At 33.5% G+C, this 18572-nt stretch overlaps 4 protein-coding genes across 5 annotated transcripts; 1 reads left to right on the forward strand and 3 right to left on the reverse strand.

The window, feature by feature from the left end:
- On the forward strand, nucleotides 9385-9947 carry LOC110268461. The gene is made up of 3 exons (XM_021114642.1): nucleotides 9385-9426; nucleotides 9512-9640; nucleotides 9760-9947. Exons 1-3 carry the CDS (start codon nucleotides 9385-9387, stop codon nucleotides 9925-9927), a joined length of 339 nt encoding a protein of 112 aa, XP_020970301.1. The 3' UTR covers nucleotides 9928-9947.
- On the reverse strand, nucleotides 10723-11506 carry LOC110268462 (protein FAR1-RELATED SEQUENCE 5-like). Its single transcript, XM_021114643.1, has 2 exons — nucleotides 11499-11506; nucleotides 10723-11407 (listed from the first exon to the last, which is right to left on the reverse strand). Exons 1-2 carry the CDS (start codon nucleotides 11504-11506, stop codon nucleotides 10723-10725), a joined length of 693 nt encoding a protein of 230 aa, XP_020970302.1.
- Nucleotides 11542-12630, reverse strand: LOC107620900 (protein FAR1-RELATED SEQUENCE 5-like). The gene has a single exon (XM_016322992.2). The coding sequence runs from the start codon at nucleotides 12628-12630 to the stop codon at nucleotides 11542-11544; it is 1089 nt and encodes a 362-aa protein (XP_016178478.2).
- Nucleotides 13033-16038, reverse strand: LOC110268241 (aspartic proteinase Asp1-like). Of its 2 annotated transcripts, XR_002356364.1 has the most exons (6): nucleotides 15857-16038; nucleotides 15673-15749; nucleotides 14701-14901; nucleotides 14557-14617; nucleotides 13368-13583; nucleotides 13033-13109 (listed from the first exon to the last, which is right to left on the reverse strand). XR_002356364.1 is itself a non-coding variant. In XM_021114139.1 (5 exons), exons 1-4 carry the CDS (start codon nucleotides 15691-15693, stop codon nucleotides 13558-13560), a joined length of 309 nt encoding a protein of 102 aa, XP_020969798.1. In that variant the 5' UTR covers nucleotides 15694-15841; the 3' UTR covers nucleotides 13033-13109; nucleotides 13368-13557. The 2 variants fall into 2 exon arrangements, 1 of the variants encoding a protein (XP_020969798.1); XM_021114139.1 differs by lacking the exon at nucleotides 15857-16038 and having other exon boundaries at nucleotides 15673-15841.

An 18572-nucleotide genomic window follows, 5' to 3' on the forward strand; every position in this document is an offset into this window, starting at 1 on the left:
ATATATATTAAAATAAAAAATACATTAAAAATAAATTAAACAATACATATATTTATATACAAATATATAATGATTATTAAATAATTTGATAACTAATTTTTATGTACACATAATATTTTTATTATAAAAATTATTATATATATATATTTTGCCCCCACTAATAAAATTTTCTGGATTCGTCACTGACTCAACGGTTTCCATAGCGCACTTCGCGTTCCTCCTTTTCCTTCTCCTCTTCCTTCTTCTTTGCCTTTCTCCTCATTCTTCTTCTTCATGTGTTTCATCTTTATTGTCGTTTTTTATTGTTGTTATTGTTGCTGCATCTTTTTCTTCCTCCTCTTTCTATTGATTTTGTAACATTATGTATTTTTTTTTCCTTCTTTTGCTACAAGAAATACCGTTAAAATAGTTGAAAATCGACAGCGCAACATGTCGCTTTTAAGTTTGTCGATTTTTCAAAAATCTAATAAAATCGATGGCGTGTCATACGGTCGATAAATTTTAAATAAAATTGACAATCTTTTCGTCGATAATATGAGGTTAAGATTTTTCCATATTTAGTAAAAGCGACACACTTGCCGTTGATAATATTAAATAAAATTGACAAATCAACTGTTAATTTTGGATTTATTAAAATGGATAAAGAAACTGTCGATAATATGAAAAATACTGACAAGTTTTCTGTCTATTTTTTGTTTTCTTTTGTCTATTTTGAATTTAAAAAGAGACAATATCGTCGTCAATTTTAATAGGTATATTTTTTTATCATTTGAAAATAATAGATAATTAAATATTAAATAATGAGACAAATAAACTCTTAAATACAAAAATAAAATTTATAATAAACATTAGATAATGAATTTATATACTTATCAAAATAATAATAAATAATTCTCTAACTTAAAGATTTAAGACAAAATAACTAAACTCCACTAATACAAAATATTCAAAACAAAGTAAATATGTTGCAAGCAAGGAGCTTGATATTGAACATAGGGAGCTGATTTGTTGGTCCCAACTATCTTTAAGACTAACGTTAGTCCTTTAGTCTAATTTTTAATTTAAACTGTTAGATCATTTTAATATTATATCTAATGGTGTAGATTAAATATAAATTTATATATTTAATTTTATTAAATACTCCCTAATATTTAATATTTTTACAAATAAACCTTTTCATCTTTCTCTTATTATTTTTTTTACAGATGGGTCTCTTCTTCTTCTTATTCACCATTGCAATGAACCCCTTCTTCACCACTGCAATGAACCCCGACACTAACAGCAACTACCAGGGTCTAGATTTGTCTTCCTCTTATTATTTGTTTTGTAGATGGGGTCTCTTTCTCTTCTGATTTTCTTCCTCTTCTTCTTATTCACCATTGCAATGAACCCTTCTTCACCACTGCAATGAACCCCGGCACTAACAGCAACTACCAAGGTCTGGATCGAGACTACCCACGAACGCATGCAAGTGTCAGATCCTGGATCGACATTATTCCGCACCCCTGCTCACCCCGCCACTAAAATTTGTGATGTTCTTCTCGTCTGTATGGTCATCGACGTCGTGTGGTATTTTTCGAGGAGGAGGTATTTTTCATCGAAGCTGCCTCACATACATACACAGAGACCCAAAAAAGAAGAAGCATGAAAAAAAAAAGGAATAAAATGTTTGCCGAAGAGAATGGCCTCGAAGGAGACCCACGACTTCCAACCATTTGTCAAGCATCAGAGTCGTTCCTTACTTCCCCAAATAAGGTTTTCATTTTTTCTTTTTCTTTTTTTCTTACAACGTTTTTATTTTTATATTTTTTAGAATAACATAAAAAAATATTTTATTGTAATTTCTTTAATTTTTTAACCTTATTCATCAACATATCTATAGCTGTGGCTGTTTGGGTTCATAAGATGCTTAGAAATCTGAAATTGATGGTGTGCCGCACAAAAGATCAATGAAAAGACATGCATGAGACCAACTATAAGCTAATAGAATAAATCTAGCCATGGAACAAAAAAGGTCAGTAAATAATCTTGCATTTTTCTTAATGTTGTTGAAACTTATGGTTGAGAAGGACATAATTGAACTTTGTTAATTGGAGGGAGTGAGTGAAGGATTGTTGATGAATTTTTTTAATAGCTAATTGGTGTTAAAAATACATTCATGAAAATACTCATATCTCTTTAAAAAGAATTACTTAATGATAATAATTGAACTTATTTAACAGGGTAAATATGTATGATGTCAATTTTTACTCAATTTAATGTCAAGTATGGCATATATTATCCTATTTTATGCATCGAATAGCTTGTATTCACTCATAGATATTGTTTGTATGCTTACGGAGAAAATGATTGTGAAACTAATGAAAAAAATCAAGCAAATAGAATTCTAGGAAGACTATTTATAGCTCAAAATATGTTCATACCACATAGAAAATAATGTTAGTACTATGGTTAGGACAACAATAAAAAAAAGTGATTTTATTAGAATTGGTTTTACTAGAATTGAGTGAGAAAATTTCTTTTAAAAATTTGAATGCCTCTAGAGATAGTTGTGATAAATATAACATGTGCTTGTATAATAAGGAAACTGTTAGAGTTCTTTCTAAAGAGTTCATTAATGAGAAGAATCAAATCTCCTTATTTATGAGTGAAGGGTGTTTTCTTATATGGTAACTGGGTTGATTTTAATAGTTAATTCATGTCTTCATAAAAAGTCCTAGAAATATCCCTGATTGTTTTAAAATTTAGCTTATAAAAAATATAGAGTTGGTTTAAACTTAAGAAATGGTTCAAATATGATGAAGATAACATATATTAGCTCAAATAAGTAATACACATGCATATATACATTAAGTTAAGTTATGAGCCAACCGATTAAATAAGTATTTATTCAAATTCCACTTACTAATATATGGATCCAATTTCTTAAACTATTAATGAGTTTAGATCAAAGGAGCTTACGGAGGCAGTTCCATTAAATTAAACTTATGAGTTAGCTAAACTTATTAGAATAAATATGTTAAAGTAGTTTTATATTTTATAGTAGAGTAAAATATTTTTTACATATGTGAGTTAAATTTATACTTGAGATTAAAGTAGAAAAAAGAAGTTAAAATATTCATAAATTTAGTGTGTTGTGTTGAATTTATACTTGAGATTAAAGTTAAAATTTTTTTTATATATGTGATGCCTTGGTGTGAGATGGAGCAATTTATGCCAAGTGATAAGAATAAAACACACAATTCTCTACTTGCAAGAATCAAAGGAGCAACAATATCCACTCACAACAAGTATTAACACCAGCACAATAATACCCAATAGCAGCGAAAAAATCACATAAACCATAAATTAGAGACAAGCTAACACACCAAGATTTTTAACGTGGAAAACCTCCTCAATGAGAGAAGTAAAAACCACGAGTCACCAAGACCAGGAAATAGCTTCACTATGATGAAAAATAGGGTACAAGAGAGTCACAAATTACTGCATAAAACGTGCATACAACAAGCCAAACAACCCAAGCTTCAAAGCTTACAAAACAAGAGCAAGAAGATGAAAATATCACAAAAATAGAGCTACTGTGCGTGGCTAATATCTCTAGCTACAGATATCGAATTGAAGATCCGAACGGTAAAATTAAAGAACCAGATGTGTAGAACATATTGTCTAAATTTGAGCTTGATCCAACGGTTAACGAATCTGCAGTGACCAATTTACAGAGACAGCTTTGTGTTTGTGCGAAAATAACTTTCTCTCTTCTCTTCTCTCGAGTGTTTGGTGTTCTCTTGCAAAATGACCTCCCTCACATCCAACCCTAACTCACCTTAGCCACTTCAACTATTCATGGGTTTGGATACTAGCATTTGGGCTTTTTCTCCACATAGGAAGGGAGCCCAAAAACCCAACAAATCTCCCCCTCACGACTATGTGGAGGTAACCGCCAATTCGGCGATTAAGCAACAAACTTTAAACTTCCATCTTGGTAATGCCTTGGTCATCATATCAGAACCATTCTCATCAGTATGAACCTTTTCAAGTTCCAACAACTCAGCATCTAAAACATCACGTATCCAATGATACCTCACATCAATATGTTTGGATCGAGAATAAAAAGTAGAATTTTTACCAAGATGTATATATAGCACTTTGACTATCACAAAACAACACATACCTCTCTTGAGTAGACCCGAGTTCCTTCAAGAATTTATTCATCCAAAGTATCTCCTTGCAAACTTCGGTAATGGCAATAAACTCGGCCTCAGTAGTAGACAAAACAACACATTTTTGTAATCTTGATTGCCAAGACACAGCTCCACCCGCAAAGTTGATCAAGAAGCTTGAAATGGATCTTCTAGAGTCAATATCTCCTGCCATGTTTGAATCAGTGTAACCAACTAGAATAGGCTTATCACTTCCATAACACAACTTCATGTTAGAAATACCACGAAGATATCTCATTATCCATTTTACAGCATTCCAATGCTCTCTTCCTGGGTTTGAAACAAAACGGCTAACACAACCAACAGCATGAGCTATATCCGGTCTTGTGCACACCATAGCATATATTAAACTACCCGCGGCTGATGCATATGGAACTTTTTTCATGTCTTTCTTCTCTTCATCACTTGATGGACTTTGCTTGCAACTCAATTTGAAGTGTGTAGCAAGAGGAGTACTAACAACCTTTGCTTTCTCCATTTGAAACATATGCAACATTGTCTCTATGTATTTCTCCTGTAACAACCAAAGTTTCTTCTCCTTTCTATCACGCTCGATTCTTATGCCAAGAATCTCCTTTACTGGCGCAAGGTCCTTCATTGCAAATGACATTGCAAGTTGCTTCTTCAACATATCAATCCTAGAAGCATTCTGACCAACAATAAGCATGCTATCAACATATATCAAAAGGATAATAAAATCATTACTAGCAAACTGTTTAACAAATACACAATGATCAGAAGTAGTCTTCTTGTAGCCTTGTTCTGCCATAACAGACTCGAACTTCTTGTACCATTGTCTTGGAGCTTGATTCAAGCCATACAAGCTCTTCTTCAGTTTGTAAACATGATCTTCTTTGCCTTTTACCATGAAACCTTTAGGTTGTTCCATGTAAATTTCATCATTAAGATCGCCATGAAGAAAAGCATTTTTGACATCCATCTGCCTATCTCTAAATCAAGACTTGTAGCCAAACTCAAAACAGTCCTAATAGAAGATCTTCTCACAACCAGTGAAAAAATTTCATTATAGTCAACTCCCTTTTTCTGCTTGTAGCCCTTGACCACCAATCTAGCCTTGTACCTTGGACACTGAGAATTTTCTTCATGCTTCAACCTATAAACCCACCTATTTTGCAAAGCTTTCTTCCCTTTTGGCAACTTCACAAGCTCAAATGTTTGATTATCATACAAGGATTTCATTTCAACTTGCATTGCATCAAACCATTTTTTATTGTCGTCACCTTCCGTAGCTTCCGCATAACATTCAGGTTCTCCCCCATCAGTCAAGGTCACATATCCATCAGTAAATGTTACATACTCACTAGAAGGATACCTCGTTGAAGGTCGTCGCTCTCTAGTAGACCTCCTAGGATGGAAACATGGTGGATCTTCAGGTAGCTCAGGTTGATTATCAGCATCATCATCAACTGGAGCATCAATTGGATCTCCCATCTCCTGGTCATTAGGAACCAAAGGCTCATTTTGCTGCATATGCTCCTGATCTTGGTTATCTATGTGTTCTGACGAAGGAGGCGGCTGAACTGGATCTACATCAGTCAAGTCACTACTCTCTTGTGATTGACTCTTCTCTACCTTATCAATATCTTCAATGGTCTGGTCTTCAACAAACTCTACATCACGGCTTCTTACAAGCTTCTTCTTAACTGGATCATAAAGCCTGTAACAAAACTCATCTTGACCATATCCAATAAAAATGCACTGCCTTGTCTTCACATCCAACTTGGACCTCTCATCCTTTAGAACATGAACAAATGCTTTGCATCCAAAGACTCTCAAGTGACCATACGAGACATCTTTGCCCGACCAAACATGATCCAGAACATCATTATCCAAAACAATTGTAGGACTCAGATTAATCACATGAGCCGCTGTAAGTAGCGCTTCACCCCAAAAGACTTTAGGTAGCTTAGCTTCAGTAAGCATACACCTAACTCTTTCAATCAGTGTTCTATTCATCCTTTCTGCCAAACCATTCAACTGAGGTGTTTTATGAGGTATCTTTTCATGCCTAATGCCTTGCTGCTTGCAATACACATCAAATGGTCCACAACACTTACCACCATTATCAGTGCGAATACATTTAAGCTTTTTACCTGTTTGCCTCTCAATTAAAGCTTGGAATTGTTTGAACTTTTCCAAAGCTTGGTTCTTTGGTTTCAAAGCATAAGTCCAAAGCTTTCTTGAATGATCATCAATAAAAGTAATAAAGTAAATAGCTCCACTAAAAGATCGTACCTTCAAAGGACCACAAATATCGGAGTGCACAAATTCCAAGAAGTCTAATTTTCTTGAAGGTTGATGCTTCTTGAAGGATAATCTTCTTTGTTTGCCAGCCATGCAATGAGAATATTTCTCCAACTCTGCATTCTTCAAACCTGAAAGAGCATCCTTTCGAGCCAAATAGCTAAGTCCTTTTTCACTAATATGACCAAGTCTTCTGTGCCACAAGCTACAAACTTCTTTACTTTCAATCGCATTCACACTACCTTTTGCAATCATGGCATGCATCACATACAAACTTGAAGTACCTTTTTCTCGAGCCACCACTAAGTTGCCTTTAGTAAGCTTCTATTGTCCAAAGCCGAAAGTGTTTACAAAGCCTTCATTATCAAGCCTTTTAACTGAAACCAAATTCAAGCGAACATCTGGAGCGTGTCTAACATCTTTGAGTAGTAGCTTCATTCCCATATTGGTCTCAAGACAAACATCTCCTACACCAATAACCTTGGCCAAGCCATCATTACCCATCTTAAGTACTCCAAAATTACCTGGAGTATAAGAAGTGAAGAACTCCTTCTTCGGTATAACATGTATTGAGGCGCCACTATCAATTATCCAGCTGAACTCATCATCAGAAACAAGATTGACCTTGTACTCATAATCAGCAATATCAACAGAAAGAAGATCATCTGAAATAGAAGATACACGATCATTACCACTATCATCCTTCTTTTCTTGCTTACCTTTGTTTTCCTTTTTCCAAAGATAGCAATATTTTTTAACGTGACCCATTTTGTGACAGTAGTGACACTCAACATTCTTGTATCTTCCCTTGGATTTGCTCCTGCTTTTACCTCTACCCTTTTGAACTCTATTCTGATTTCTTTCCCTGGTTTCAGTGACTAACATTTCAGAGTGTGACGAAGAATTCTGCGTCTTCCTTCTCATCTCTTCATTTAAAATGCCACCTTTAACAAGTTGCATGCTCACTTTACCATTCGGAGCAGAATTAGTAAGAGAGATACGAAATATCTCCCAAGAATCTGGTAGAGTATTTAGCAACCACAATCTTTGAACCTCATCTTCAAACTTGATTCTCATGCTTAACAATTGATCCAGAACCCCTTGAAATTCATTCAAGTGATCTAATACTTGTGACCCCTCCTTGTATCTCAAATTCATCAACATATTCAACAAGTACAATTTATTATTGCCAGACTTGGAAGCATACAAGGATTCAATTTGATTCCACAAAGTCCTAGCATGAATCTCATTAGCAATGTGATTATAAACATTATCATCCATCCATTGCCTAATAAAACTACAAATTTGTTGGTGTTCAAACTCCCATTCTTCATCTGTTTTAGATTCTGGTTTTTGTGTAGAAAATACGGGTAAATGTAGATTTTTGACAAACAACAAATCTTTCATTTTTCCCTTCCATAGATGGTAATTAGTGCCATTCAAACTTATCATTCTAGTAGAATTATTTACCTCTATTTTTCAAGCAAGTTATAACCAAATACCCAAAACTGAGCTCTGATGCCAATTGATAGGAATAAAACACACAATTTCCTACTTGCAAGAATCAAAGGAGCAACAATATCCACTCACAACAAGTATTAACACCAGCACAATAATACCCAATAGCAGCAGAAAAATCACATAAACCAAAAATTAGAGACAAGCTAACACACCAAGATTTTTAACGTGGAAAACCTCCTCAATGAGAGAAGTAAAAACTACGAGTCACCAAGACCAAGAAATAGTTTTACTATGATGAAAAATAGGATACAAGAGAGTCACAAATTACTATACAAAACGTACATACAACAAGCCAAACAACCCAAGCTTCAAAGCTTACAAAACAAGAGCAAGAAGATGAAAATACCACAAAAATAGAGCTACTGTGCATGGCTAATATCTCCAGATACAGATGTCGAATTGAAAATCCGAACGGTAAAATCAAAGAACCAGATGTGTAGAACACACGGTCCAAATTTGAGCTTGATCCAACGGTTAACGAATCTGCAGCGACCAATTTATAGAGACAGCTTTGTATTTGTGCAAAAATAACTTTCTCTCTTCTCTTCTCTCTAGTGTTTGGTGTTCTCTTGCAAAATGACCTCTCTCACATCCAATCCTAACTCACCTCAGCCACTTCAACTATTTATGGGCTTGGATACTAGCATTTGGCCTTTTTCTCCACATAGGAAGGGAGCCCGAAAATCCAACACCGAGGAGGCATGAGTTCTTTGATAATTGGAATGTCAATAAAAGCATGGAACCATGAGTTAAGCTTAGGCATTGACTCTGCATCAATAAGGTTGATGGCCACAACTTCCTCAGCTATTCCAATCCAATATGAAAGCCAGCCATAGCAATGTCGGCAAAGCCAATGTTATCACCTCCAAAGAAGCGTTTTCCCTCAAGTCCAACTTCAAGCCTCTTGAGATTCTCTCGAGCTTCTTCTGCTGCCTTCTGTTGCTCTTCTCCTACCTTGGAAAACGCTGCCACAACCGTTGAATTTATACTTGAGATTAAAGTAAATTTTTTTTATATATGTGAGTTGAATTTATACTGCAACTTCTGTAACCACCCTTTTTTTAGTTTTCTAAATTTGAATTTTGAAATTGGACATATTAAAATTTAAAATTTAAAGTATAAAATTTAACAATTAGAGTAACATCCAGGTATTTTAAAAAATTGAATGCTCATTAATGTGATAGCAAGTTTCTGTATTTGATATTGAATTAAATGTTTTTTGAATTAAATGTAATAAAATCTCGGGATATCTCAATTAATTTCACTCGATTTGTTTCCTGTAATTGTTCCTTTATAAAATCCATAACGGCCAGCCAGTTGTAAACCTTATTTGTTGTCAACTAACCTAACCTTGTCGGCAGTACGTTTTACAATTTTAATGGCCACTGCAGAGAATGTCACTGCAGTTGCACCTGATTCGGTCTCAAATTCCAAGTAAATAAATTTACTTTTTATCAATTTCAATATTTACGTGACAGTAAATGTTTCTAATATTTGGTTGCAAGTTTGAAGCTGACCCTTTTATGCATATAAATGGTGTGGAATTTGTTGCAACGAGTGCAACCCCTACACAAGACCCGACATCGCCGCAACTGCAGAATGTTTCTATAGATGAGTTATTTCGTGCAATTGAAGTATGTTAGCCATTAGATTATATTAATCCAATAATCCAAAGGAATAAAATCATTTAAATAAGTCTCCACTTCCGACTTGATTAGCCATTAACGTAGACCTTGGTGCTGTTTATTTACAGGACTTGAGGAGAGATGTGAAGGAGCTAGGAGAGCTAAAGAAGTCTATGGAAGAACTAACCAAGACTTCTGGCAACATAGAGAGATCACTCAAGGTGATGTTGTTTAAGCTGTACCATAATGAAGATAAGTGCAAAGACCATGATGAGTACAACACAAACCTTGAGTAACTGTTACTGCAACCATACATTAAATATAAGCTATCTACTTTCATGCACATATTCCTCAATAAAATTCATACAAAAGCTAAGAAGAACAGAGAGTAATGTCAGTATACAAAAGCGCAAGCAACAACCTTTTTGGAGGGTCCTCAAACCGTATTGAACCTTCTTCACAATTAACCCAACTGCACTTCTTTTACAATCTTTCACGCCTTAACTAATCATAATAAGACTCTTCTTGCTGAGTTCTGCATCTTACAATTACAGGATCACAAAACCGTCTCTTGTAAGCCGTAACTCAAAATGTACTCATTATTGTAAATATACCAATCTTGTCTCAAATCTCACTTTTTTCATAGCAATTAAGCAAATAACACCAAGTTCATCATGAAAATTCATACACAAAGTTCAATTACTCAAGTTTTATTCAAATATCACATAATAATAATTTATATAATACTACATCGAGAACTCTTTACTAAGTTCCATGTCGGCACTTGCATCAAAATCTCCTGCCCAAAACTCTTGTTCTTCATAATCTTCTTCAAGATCAGATGCCCAAAATTCCTGCAATATCAAATAAAATATTGATCAATCTCCACTCTTATTAATGAAAATTATATAATTAATATGTTGTGGTACGCAAATCATTATAGCAAGTATTACCATTTCTGCATCTGCATCCAAACCTTCCTCAACATGGTTCCTATTTATACCATAAGAAGTTGCATTGGTCTGCTGCTGAATGTCCTTTGCCAATGGACAAGATTTTTTATTGTGCCCTTCCATGCGACAAATACTACATCATTGTGGTTTTCGTTTTACCTTCTCACCAGGACGACACTTAGACCTACAATTTTGTGGATTCTTAGGAAAAATACCATATGAATCATCAGCTTCAGCACCAACTTGCTTTTCTTGTTCATCTTCAATCTTAAAATCTTCGATTAGGCTCATAACAGTATCTTGAACAAGGTAGAATCTCTCTTGCCTTCGACTAGCGACATAGGACAACTGCCGACACCAATCCATCAAGCATCCATATTGACTCAATATTATAGACTCCCAAGTAACGCCACTTGAATCGAAAGTGCTTGTCTTGGCATTCTTCGACCATCTTGTCAACACAAGAGACTTTGGCAGCTCAAGGATGTTAAGAAACACTAGCACACAAACTATATGCTCACACGGAATTCCAAAAGAATCCATCCTTAAGCATGAACAATTAAATTTCATCCTTTCGTTATCTACAGACACCTCCCATGAACTATTTAGACTTCCATATTTAGATATTGTATAAAGTACAAATGAATCAAATGCCACATCTTGCACAACCTTCATTCTTGCAGCCCTAACAAGCATTGGTCGAAATATAAAAAATATCTCTCGTGTATAAAAATTTGATGTACACCTTTCCAGAGGTTCTAATGCTGTTTTAAGTATCGGAAGACCAGATATGGAAACATAGTCAGCTTCAACCTCCTTATATCTTAGGAAGGTAAGACACCGCTTAAAATGCTTTATGAAATCAACCAAATTGTATTAAGATTTAACATATTTTGCAATAATAGAGTGCAAACCTTCGCATCGAGAAGGTGTCCTAAATCCTGCAAAAAACTTGCCTCAAATATGTGTAGTGGCCCATATATGCCTTTTCTCGTACATGTCAATAATCCAATTCTTTTCAGCTACACCAAACTCCTCAACCATTCCAAACCACTTCTGCTCAAACACACTAATCTCATAATCTCCTAGCATGCACTTCTTAAACATAGATGTAAATTTTGGGTTTCTAACATTACTTGTGGCGTTCCGAATGAGGTGCCAAGCACATAATCTATGATAGGCATTTGGGAATACCGTCTCAATTGCAAACCTCATTGATGGAGCACCATCTTTAATCATAGATACAGGTGATTTTCCCTTCATGGTTGCCAATAATTGCTGTAATAACCACACGTAGACCTCCTTACTCTCATCGGTAACTAGAGCACTTCCAAATACCACTGTTTGGTTGTGATGATTCACACCGGAAAATACTACTACTAGACATAAGTACTTGTTCTTTTTGTATGTCGCATCAAAGGCAAGCACATCTCCAAATACTTCATAATCTAATTTGCTTCTTCCATCACACCAAAATAGTAACCTAGGATCAAGGCAATCATGATTGTGCGATTCAACAAACAAAGCCACATGCCATCTTCCAGTGTAAGCCACAAAATGAACTACAAACCTAGCCAGGCAACCACAACGAGTCTCAGATTTTGGCTCCCTTTTTCTGTTTTCCATATTATAATATTTCTCTGGTCTAAATCCCTCACAAGAGCACACAAACAATTGCTTCACATATTCTCCTTTGCTATTTTTCCAAGTCTTACTTTTTCTAGCACCAAAACCAACAGATTTCGCATAATGGTTATAGAAATCAAATGCAATCTGAAGATTAGGAAAATGAAAACATTCCATCTCATGAGCACCTATGTTCAGAAAATCAACCATGGCAATATTTTCAATATCTTCTATTCGATATAATTCATCCACCCCATGTGAAAAATCGTTCCCATCAAACATTGCTTGAAATTCTTGCTCCCCTAAATCCTCAGAATTCACAGCTTCCTGCTCAATTTCATCTTGATACATTCCTTGAAATTCCTCCTCTGTATCATCTGACTCTTCTATCATCTCATCAAAGAATACTCTTTCTTCCATTTTATCATCCACTTCAAGATCCTACTTAGCAATTTTATTTGCAACCGGAAAAATATAAAACACATAGTATTCTAATAAATCAAAGTGCAGAGACCACTAACATGAAAATAATAGCACTGTTCTGGTTCTATATTTTTTTTAACTTATTAAATTCTAAAATAAGTAAAAATAGAAGAAAGCGTTGAAAATGTAGAAAACAATCTCCCTTATGCTATCAAACTCAATATCGATTAAACAAACAAAAGGAAGAAAAAACATCAGTGTCCAAGCAGGAAATATCAACAAATATGTACAAGAAACGGATTTAAATTTATGAAAAAATGAACAGGGAACCATTAATGTGGAAGGAAGAAGAAACTATGTGATAAAATACAATATTCATGCAATAGAGAGGACTTACCGGTGGTCGCACTTCTCTTGTGCCACTGTCGAAACCGCCATTGCTGCCTCCATTATCAGGTGCGTGCTCCATATGAACCCTAAAAGGTTTCAGATTTTTTGGTGTTTTGTTAAATTAGTCATTAATATAATTTTAATTGGCTCAATAAAGAAATAGGGATATGATGGTAAATGATTAATATTGGGTTATTCTTGTAATAAATAAGAGATATAGTTCTGATGTTATAATAATTGACTAAGGGTGTTTTTGCAAAAAAAAAAAATATAATTGTGTTAGACAAACATTAAGAGGGACCAACGTAAATGCCACCTTGAACATATAGTTCATAGTTACATACCCTGAGTCTGTGATCACCACCAATGATCCTTACACTAAGAATATGCTGATTGTCATCAAGAATCTCCAATCTCTCAGTGCTGGTAGTGGCAGGTAGCCGTGACTTAACATCAACTTCTCTTAAACTCCCAATCTCAAGGTTCCCCTTCGCCACACACCTACTCACAAATGGCTTGTATTTCTGTGGCTCATCAAACCTCCTTACCAATTACCTCACCTTAAGACAACAAAAGTAACTAACACAATGAGTAACCAATTCCTCAATAAACCAATGCAAATACAAATACTCCTTTCATTCTATATTGATAAATTTTTTAGCTTTTCTACTACTTTCACAAATTGATGTGGGGTGTCATGAATCAGTTTAACATGAACCAACCTTTAGAAATTAAGTAATTAACACAAGAATAGAACAGATGTAATTTTATGCCTTGTATGCGATAATAGATTAGGTCTATACATATTTTTCAGTTTAAACCAACTGAACCTATCCAGGTTAAGAAATGGACCCTAAACCTCGGGATTTGTGACTCAAAACCAGAAAACAAAAAGTGAAGAGGAGATAAAGAGAGTTGAGAGAATAGAGAGTTTTAGGGAGAAGAGAAAGGTGAGATTTAGCATCAGCTTTACAATGGTGAACCACACATTTCAAAAGGGAGAAGTGTTGCTTATATAGTACCTTTAGCTAACTAACTTCACTTACTAACACTCTTGTAACTAAGTCAGGGTTTTCACCTTGCTATATCTTGTAACCAACTTAACTGTCATAACTAACGTGGCTGATCCTAGTTTACTTGCACAGTAAGAGAAGTCTACCTATACCTAATAAGATTTGAAGATTAAAATTATCTTTTGGTTGCGGATAACCTTTGAATGGTTCACTTTGTCTTTATCAAAATACAATTTTGGCAATCGAAAATGCTTGTAATAAATTAACAAACAGAGCTCATTTGAACTATAGAAGTACCTATTTAGGGGTAGATCATAAATATGAAGGTAAGGATAGTATTTAGCACCCAAACATGAATCAGTTTAACATGAATAGAACTCTCATTAAAAGATTTGGCTTAAATGAAACTAAAATAACATCAAATAGCATGAACACGACCATTATTCTTATCTTTTAAAATAATAAAAAAAAAAACTGAGATAAAAAACAAAAGAATGAAAATAGTAATAACCTTCGTTACCTCCAATTAGGTTTAGATCTTCAGATCCATTTAAGATTCCCAAGCAAACATTTCCCATGTTCTGTTAACAACAATTCATGAACATTAGCACAAGTGACATACTTAAACACAGAAAGAATTCATTAGTTAGTTGTGGTGACTCACTGATATTATGAGGTGTGCCTCAGGAGGGATTTCAAACTGAGCTTTACTTCGGCCGCCGCCAGCAAAAGAAAGTGCCATAGGCTTGAAGTATTTTCTAACTTTATGTATGCTTCTGAAAGGTCTTCTACCATGCCAACATTGAGGGAGAGTGTGATCATCATGTGCTTCTTTTAAAGGCTTCCAAGCTAACTCCTTATTTAACTATACAATTGAAATTCAACAAAAGAACCATGTTAATAAGTAAATAATCTTACATTTCTAAATAATCCAAGTAAGTCTAAAAGAGTAAAAAACATGACCAAAATAGATATAGCCTCCCCCTTCTGAACTCAAGCAGTGTCCAACTACATTTCTAACCAAACCCTGACTATTAAGCTGTGAAACCAAGCTTGATCTTCCCCTTCCAAGACCAAGCATTCCATCCAATGGATGGTATGAATGCTCTTGAAATAGATGATCATATCCACATCCAAGTGTCATTCTAACTCTCAGTTGGATTCCATTTGTGAAGTTCAGAAGGTACACATCATTCACAAGAACACCAAGGGAAGAGTAATGATTTGCATACTCAACTTCATGGTAAAACTAGCAGAAAAGATGAAAATTCAATAAGTAAATCAAAATAAACAGAGCAATTAATATTATGAGCAATATTCATAAAGATTAATTATATAATACACAATACTTTCTTTACTTACTTGAAATCTGTAACTGAATCTGAAGTTAGTATTCTACCTTTTCCTAATACTAAGCAAGCAAGTGTTTTTCTTTTCTTCTTTAAAATTTTGTTTTATCTAATCACATTGTAAAATTAATGTGTCAAACTAGTTGAACTGAAGTAATGTGATGAATTGATTATGCTATTGCTAATTAGGTTTAACAATGCAAATTCAGAATTTCATGATGAAAATAGTAGATACAAGAATTACAAAAATAAATATAATAATAAGAGAGAGACAGAAAGGAACTTACAAGAAGCTGCGACGGCGACATGCTCTGGCGACAGGCTCACAGCGACAGCTCCCGGCAAAGACGTTGCAACGACGAATCTGTGGAAGAAGAAGAACTTACATGCAGATTCACAAATCACAATGTGATAGAGAGAGAGAGAGAGAGAGAGAGAGAGAGAGAGAAAGAGAGAGAGAGGTGAACTTACATGAAGAGGATGGCGCGACGGCGAGCTCGGCAGAGGAGAAGAAGAAGAAGAAGAAGAAGCTCTGCTATCTGCCTCTCTCCATAATCGTGACTTACTCTAAACTCTGGTCTCTACTCTCAGGTGTTGGAAGAGAAGAAGAAGACTCACTCTAAACTCTGATTTTCCGAAGGTTTGGGGTTAATTTTTTGGGAAATGAGTGAAACGAGAGAAGCGGGAGTGATTTTTTGTTGTTAAATATTGACGGCCTTTTTGTTGATTTTAGTTAAAATAAAAATCAACACTTTTAGCTGTCTATTTTATATAATAAATCTATACCGTTCACTTAATTCAAAAAAGAAATCTTCATTGTCTAAATTTATCGACGACAAAAGCTATCGATATTTTAATTATTAAAATACCCAGTTCGTCGATTTTAGAGAAAAAAAATTTTCAACCACTGCTTCATCCATATTGTGACAAGAATATCAAAATGATAGAAGGTTGCTAGAAAAATAGACGATTTTAATATTTTATTTCTAATTATCTCTTTTTCATTTTATTGACGACAAGCCGTCGAAAAATATCAACGGAAAATTTGACCGTTGATTTTTGGCGTCGATAATTACACTGTTTCTTGTAGTGTTTATTTGATTTTTTTTCCCAAGAAGAATTATAAGAAAATGAAATAAGAAGATGAGGAAAAAGAAGCAGTAGAAGACGAAGAGGAGGAAGATGAAGAGTTTTGAATTATGCAGAACCTATCAGAATAAAAATACACCTAAAATTCTTAAAAATACACTCAAATATATTCGTGTTACACGAAAAAATATTCGTGTTACACTCAAATTTGCTGCAAATACATAAAAATGTTTCCTCTAATGCTGCATTTTTTTCTTCTTTTTTTCTTATTTCTTTCTTTCTTTTAGTTAAATGAATGTAAGTTCATCCTCTTTCAAGTAATTTTGTACCATTATGTGTTTCTTCTTCTTCTTCTTTGTTTGATTTTTTTGTTTTTATTCTTGTTAAAAGAGTAAAACAAGAAGAAACTTGAGAAGGTAAAACAAAAAGAAAAAGATGAATAAGAAAAAAAAAGATGATGATGATGATGAAAAAACAAAAGAAGTAGTAGAAGATGAGGAGGAGAAAGAGAAAGAGTTTTGAATTATGTAGAATTTATTAGAATAAAAATACACCCAAAATTCTTAAAAATACACCCAAATATCTTCGTGTTATACCCAAATTTGCTACAAATACAGAAAAATATTTCCTCTAATGCTGCATTTTTTCTTTTTTTCCTTATTTCTTTCTTTCTTTTAGTTAAATGAATGTAAATTTATCTTCTTCTAAGTAATTTTTACAGTATTATATGTTTCTTCTTCTTCTTTGTTTGATTTTTTTATTCTTGTTAAGAGAGTAAAACAAGAAGAAACTTGAGAAGGTAAAACAAAAAGGAAAAGATAAATAAAAAAAGAAGAAGAAGAAGAAGAATATGGTGATGATGATGATGATGAAAAAAATAAGAAGAAGCAGGAGAAGGTGAGGAGGAGGAAGAGGATGAGTTTTGAATTATGTAGAACTTATCAGAATAAAAATACACCCAAATATCTTCGTATTACACTCAAATTTGTTGCAAATACAGAAAAATATTTCCTCTAATGCTACAATTTTTTTCTTCTGAATTCAATCACACTTCATCCACTTGATTGGATTCAAAACAATAATCAATTTCATTCTGGTTCAATTGACAATCTAGACCTAAATTATTCATTATCTTCAACAATGAGATAATTGATGATGGTGGAGAAAGAGAAAAAAAAAAGGAGAAAAAATTCCAACGAAAAAAGGAGGAAGAGGAAGAGGTGGTGTTGATGACGACGATAACGAAGAAGAAGAACGTACAGTAACAGTACAAAGCCCGTGAATATAAATAACTTGTAAAGACTTATATAAAAAAATGCATGTACGTGAAAAATAACTACCCAATTTGATTTACTACTATAATGTAAGAATAGAATTTATTTAATTCGACTTATATAATTAAATATTTTAAAATATTTATGTAACATTTTTTTTATTTTAAGTGATTTATGTAATTTTAATATGAAGTCGGTTTGTTTGAGTATTTTATCTTATTTAAAATTGATCAAATATTGACAAAAAAAAATTATTAGTCGTATATAATTAGTAACTGCTCTGTTTTTGATAATTAACTTACACCTACAATTTCTTTTTTTATTTATTTTTATCAAAAATAGAAAAATTTAAATCCGTAATTTTTAAATGAGTATAAAGAGACTATGCTATTTGAACTATAACTCGTTGGCTCCTACAATTTTCTTTTCACTCATACTTTTTTTTTTTTATTATTATGTTACTAGTATATCTCATTATATATATTTCTTAAAGTATTAGTACTACAAATTATTATTTTGTCAATTATTTCTAACTCGCAACACGTCATTATATATTGTTAATTATTTCATGCATTGAATAGTAATAAGGATCGGATGTTGATGTGCTTACCCTAAAATAATAGTATATATTTCATATCTTGTTCCAATAAAATAAGTAATATTTTCAAATTAAACTTTACCCTAAAATAAGTAATATTTTCATTCCTCTTAAAGAATAGAACAACAACAGTTTCACTTATTGTACTTTTTTATAATATGTAGATATCTCGATGTAACTTTCCTTTCTTAAATGATGGAAATTTTACTAAATTGATATGTCTACC

Source organism: Arachis ipaensis, chromosome B10 (genome assembly GCF_000816755.2).
Source record: "Arachis ipaensis cultivar K30076 chromosome B10, Araip1.1, whole genome shotgun sequence".
NCBI lineage: Eukaryota > Viridiplantae > Streptophyta > Magnoliopsida > Fabales > Fabaceae > Arachis > Arachis ipaensis.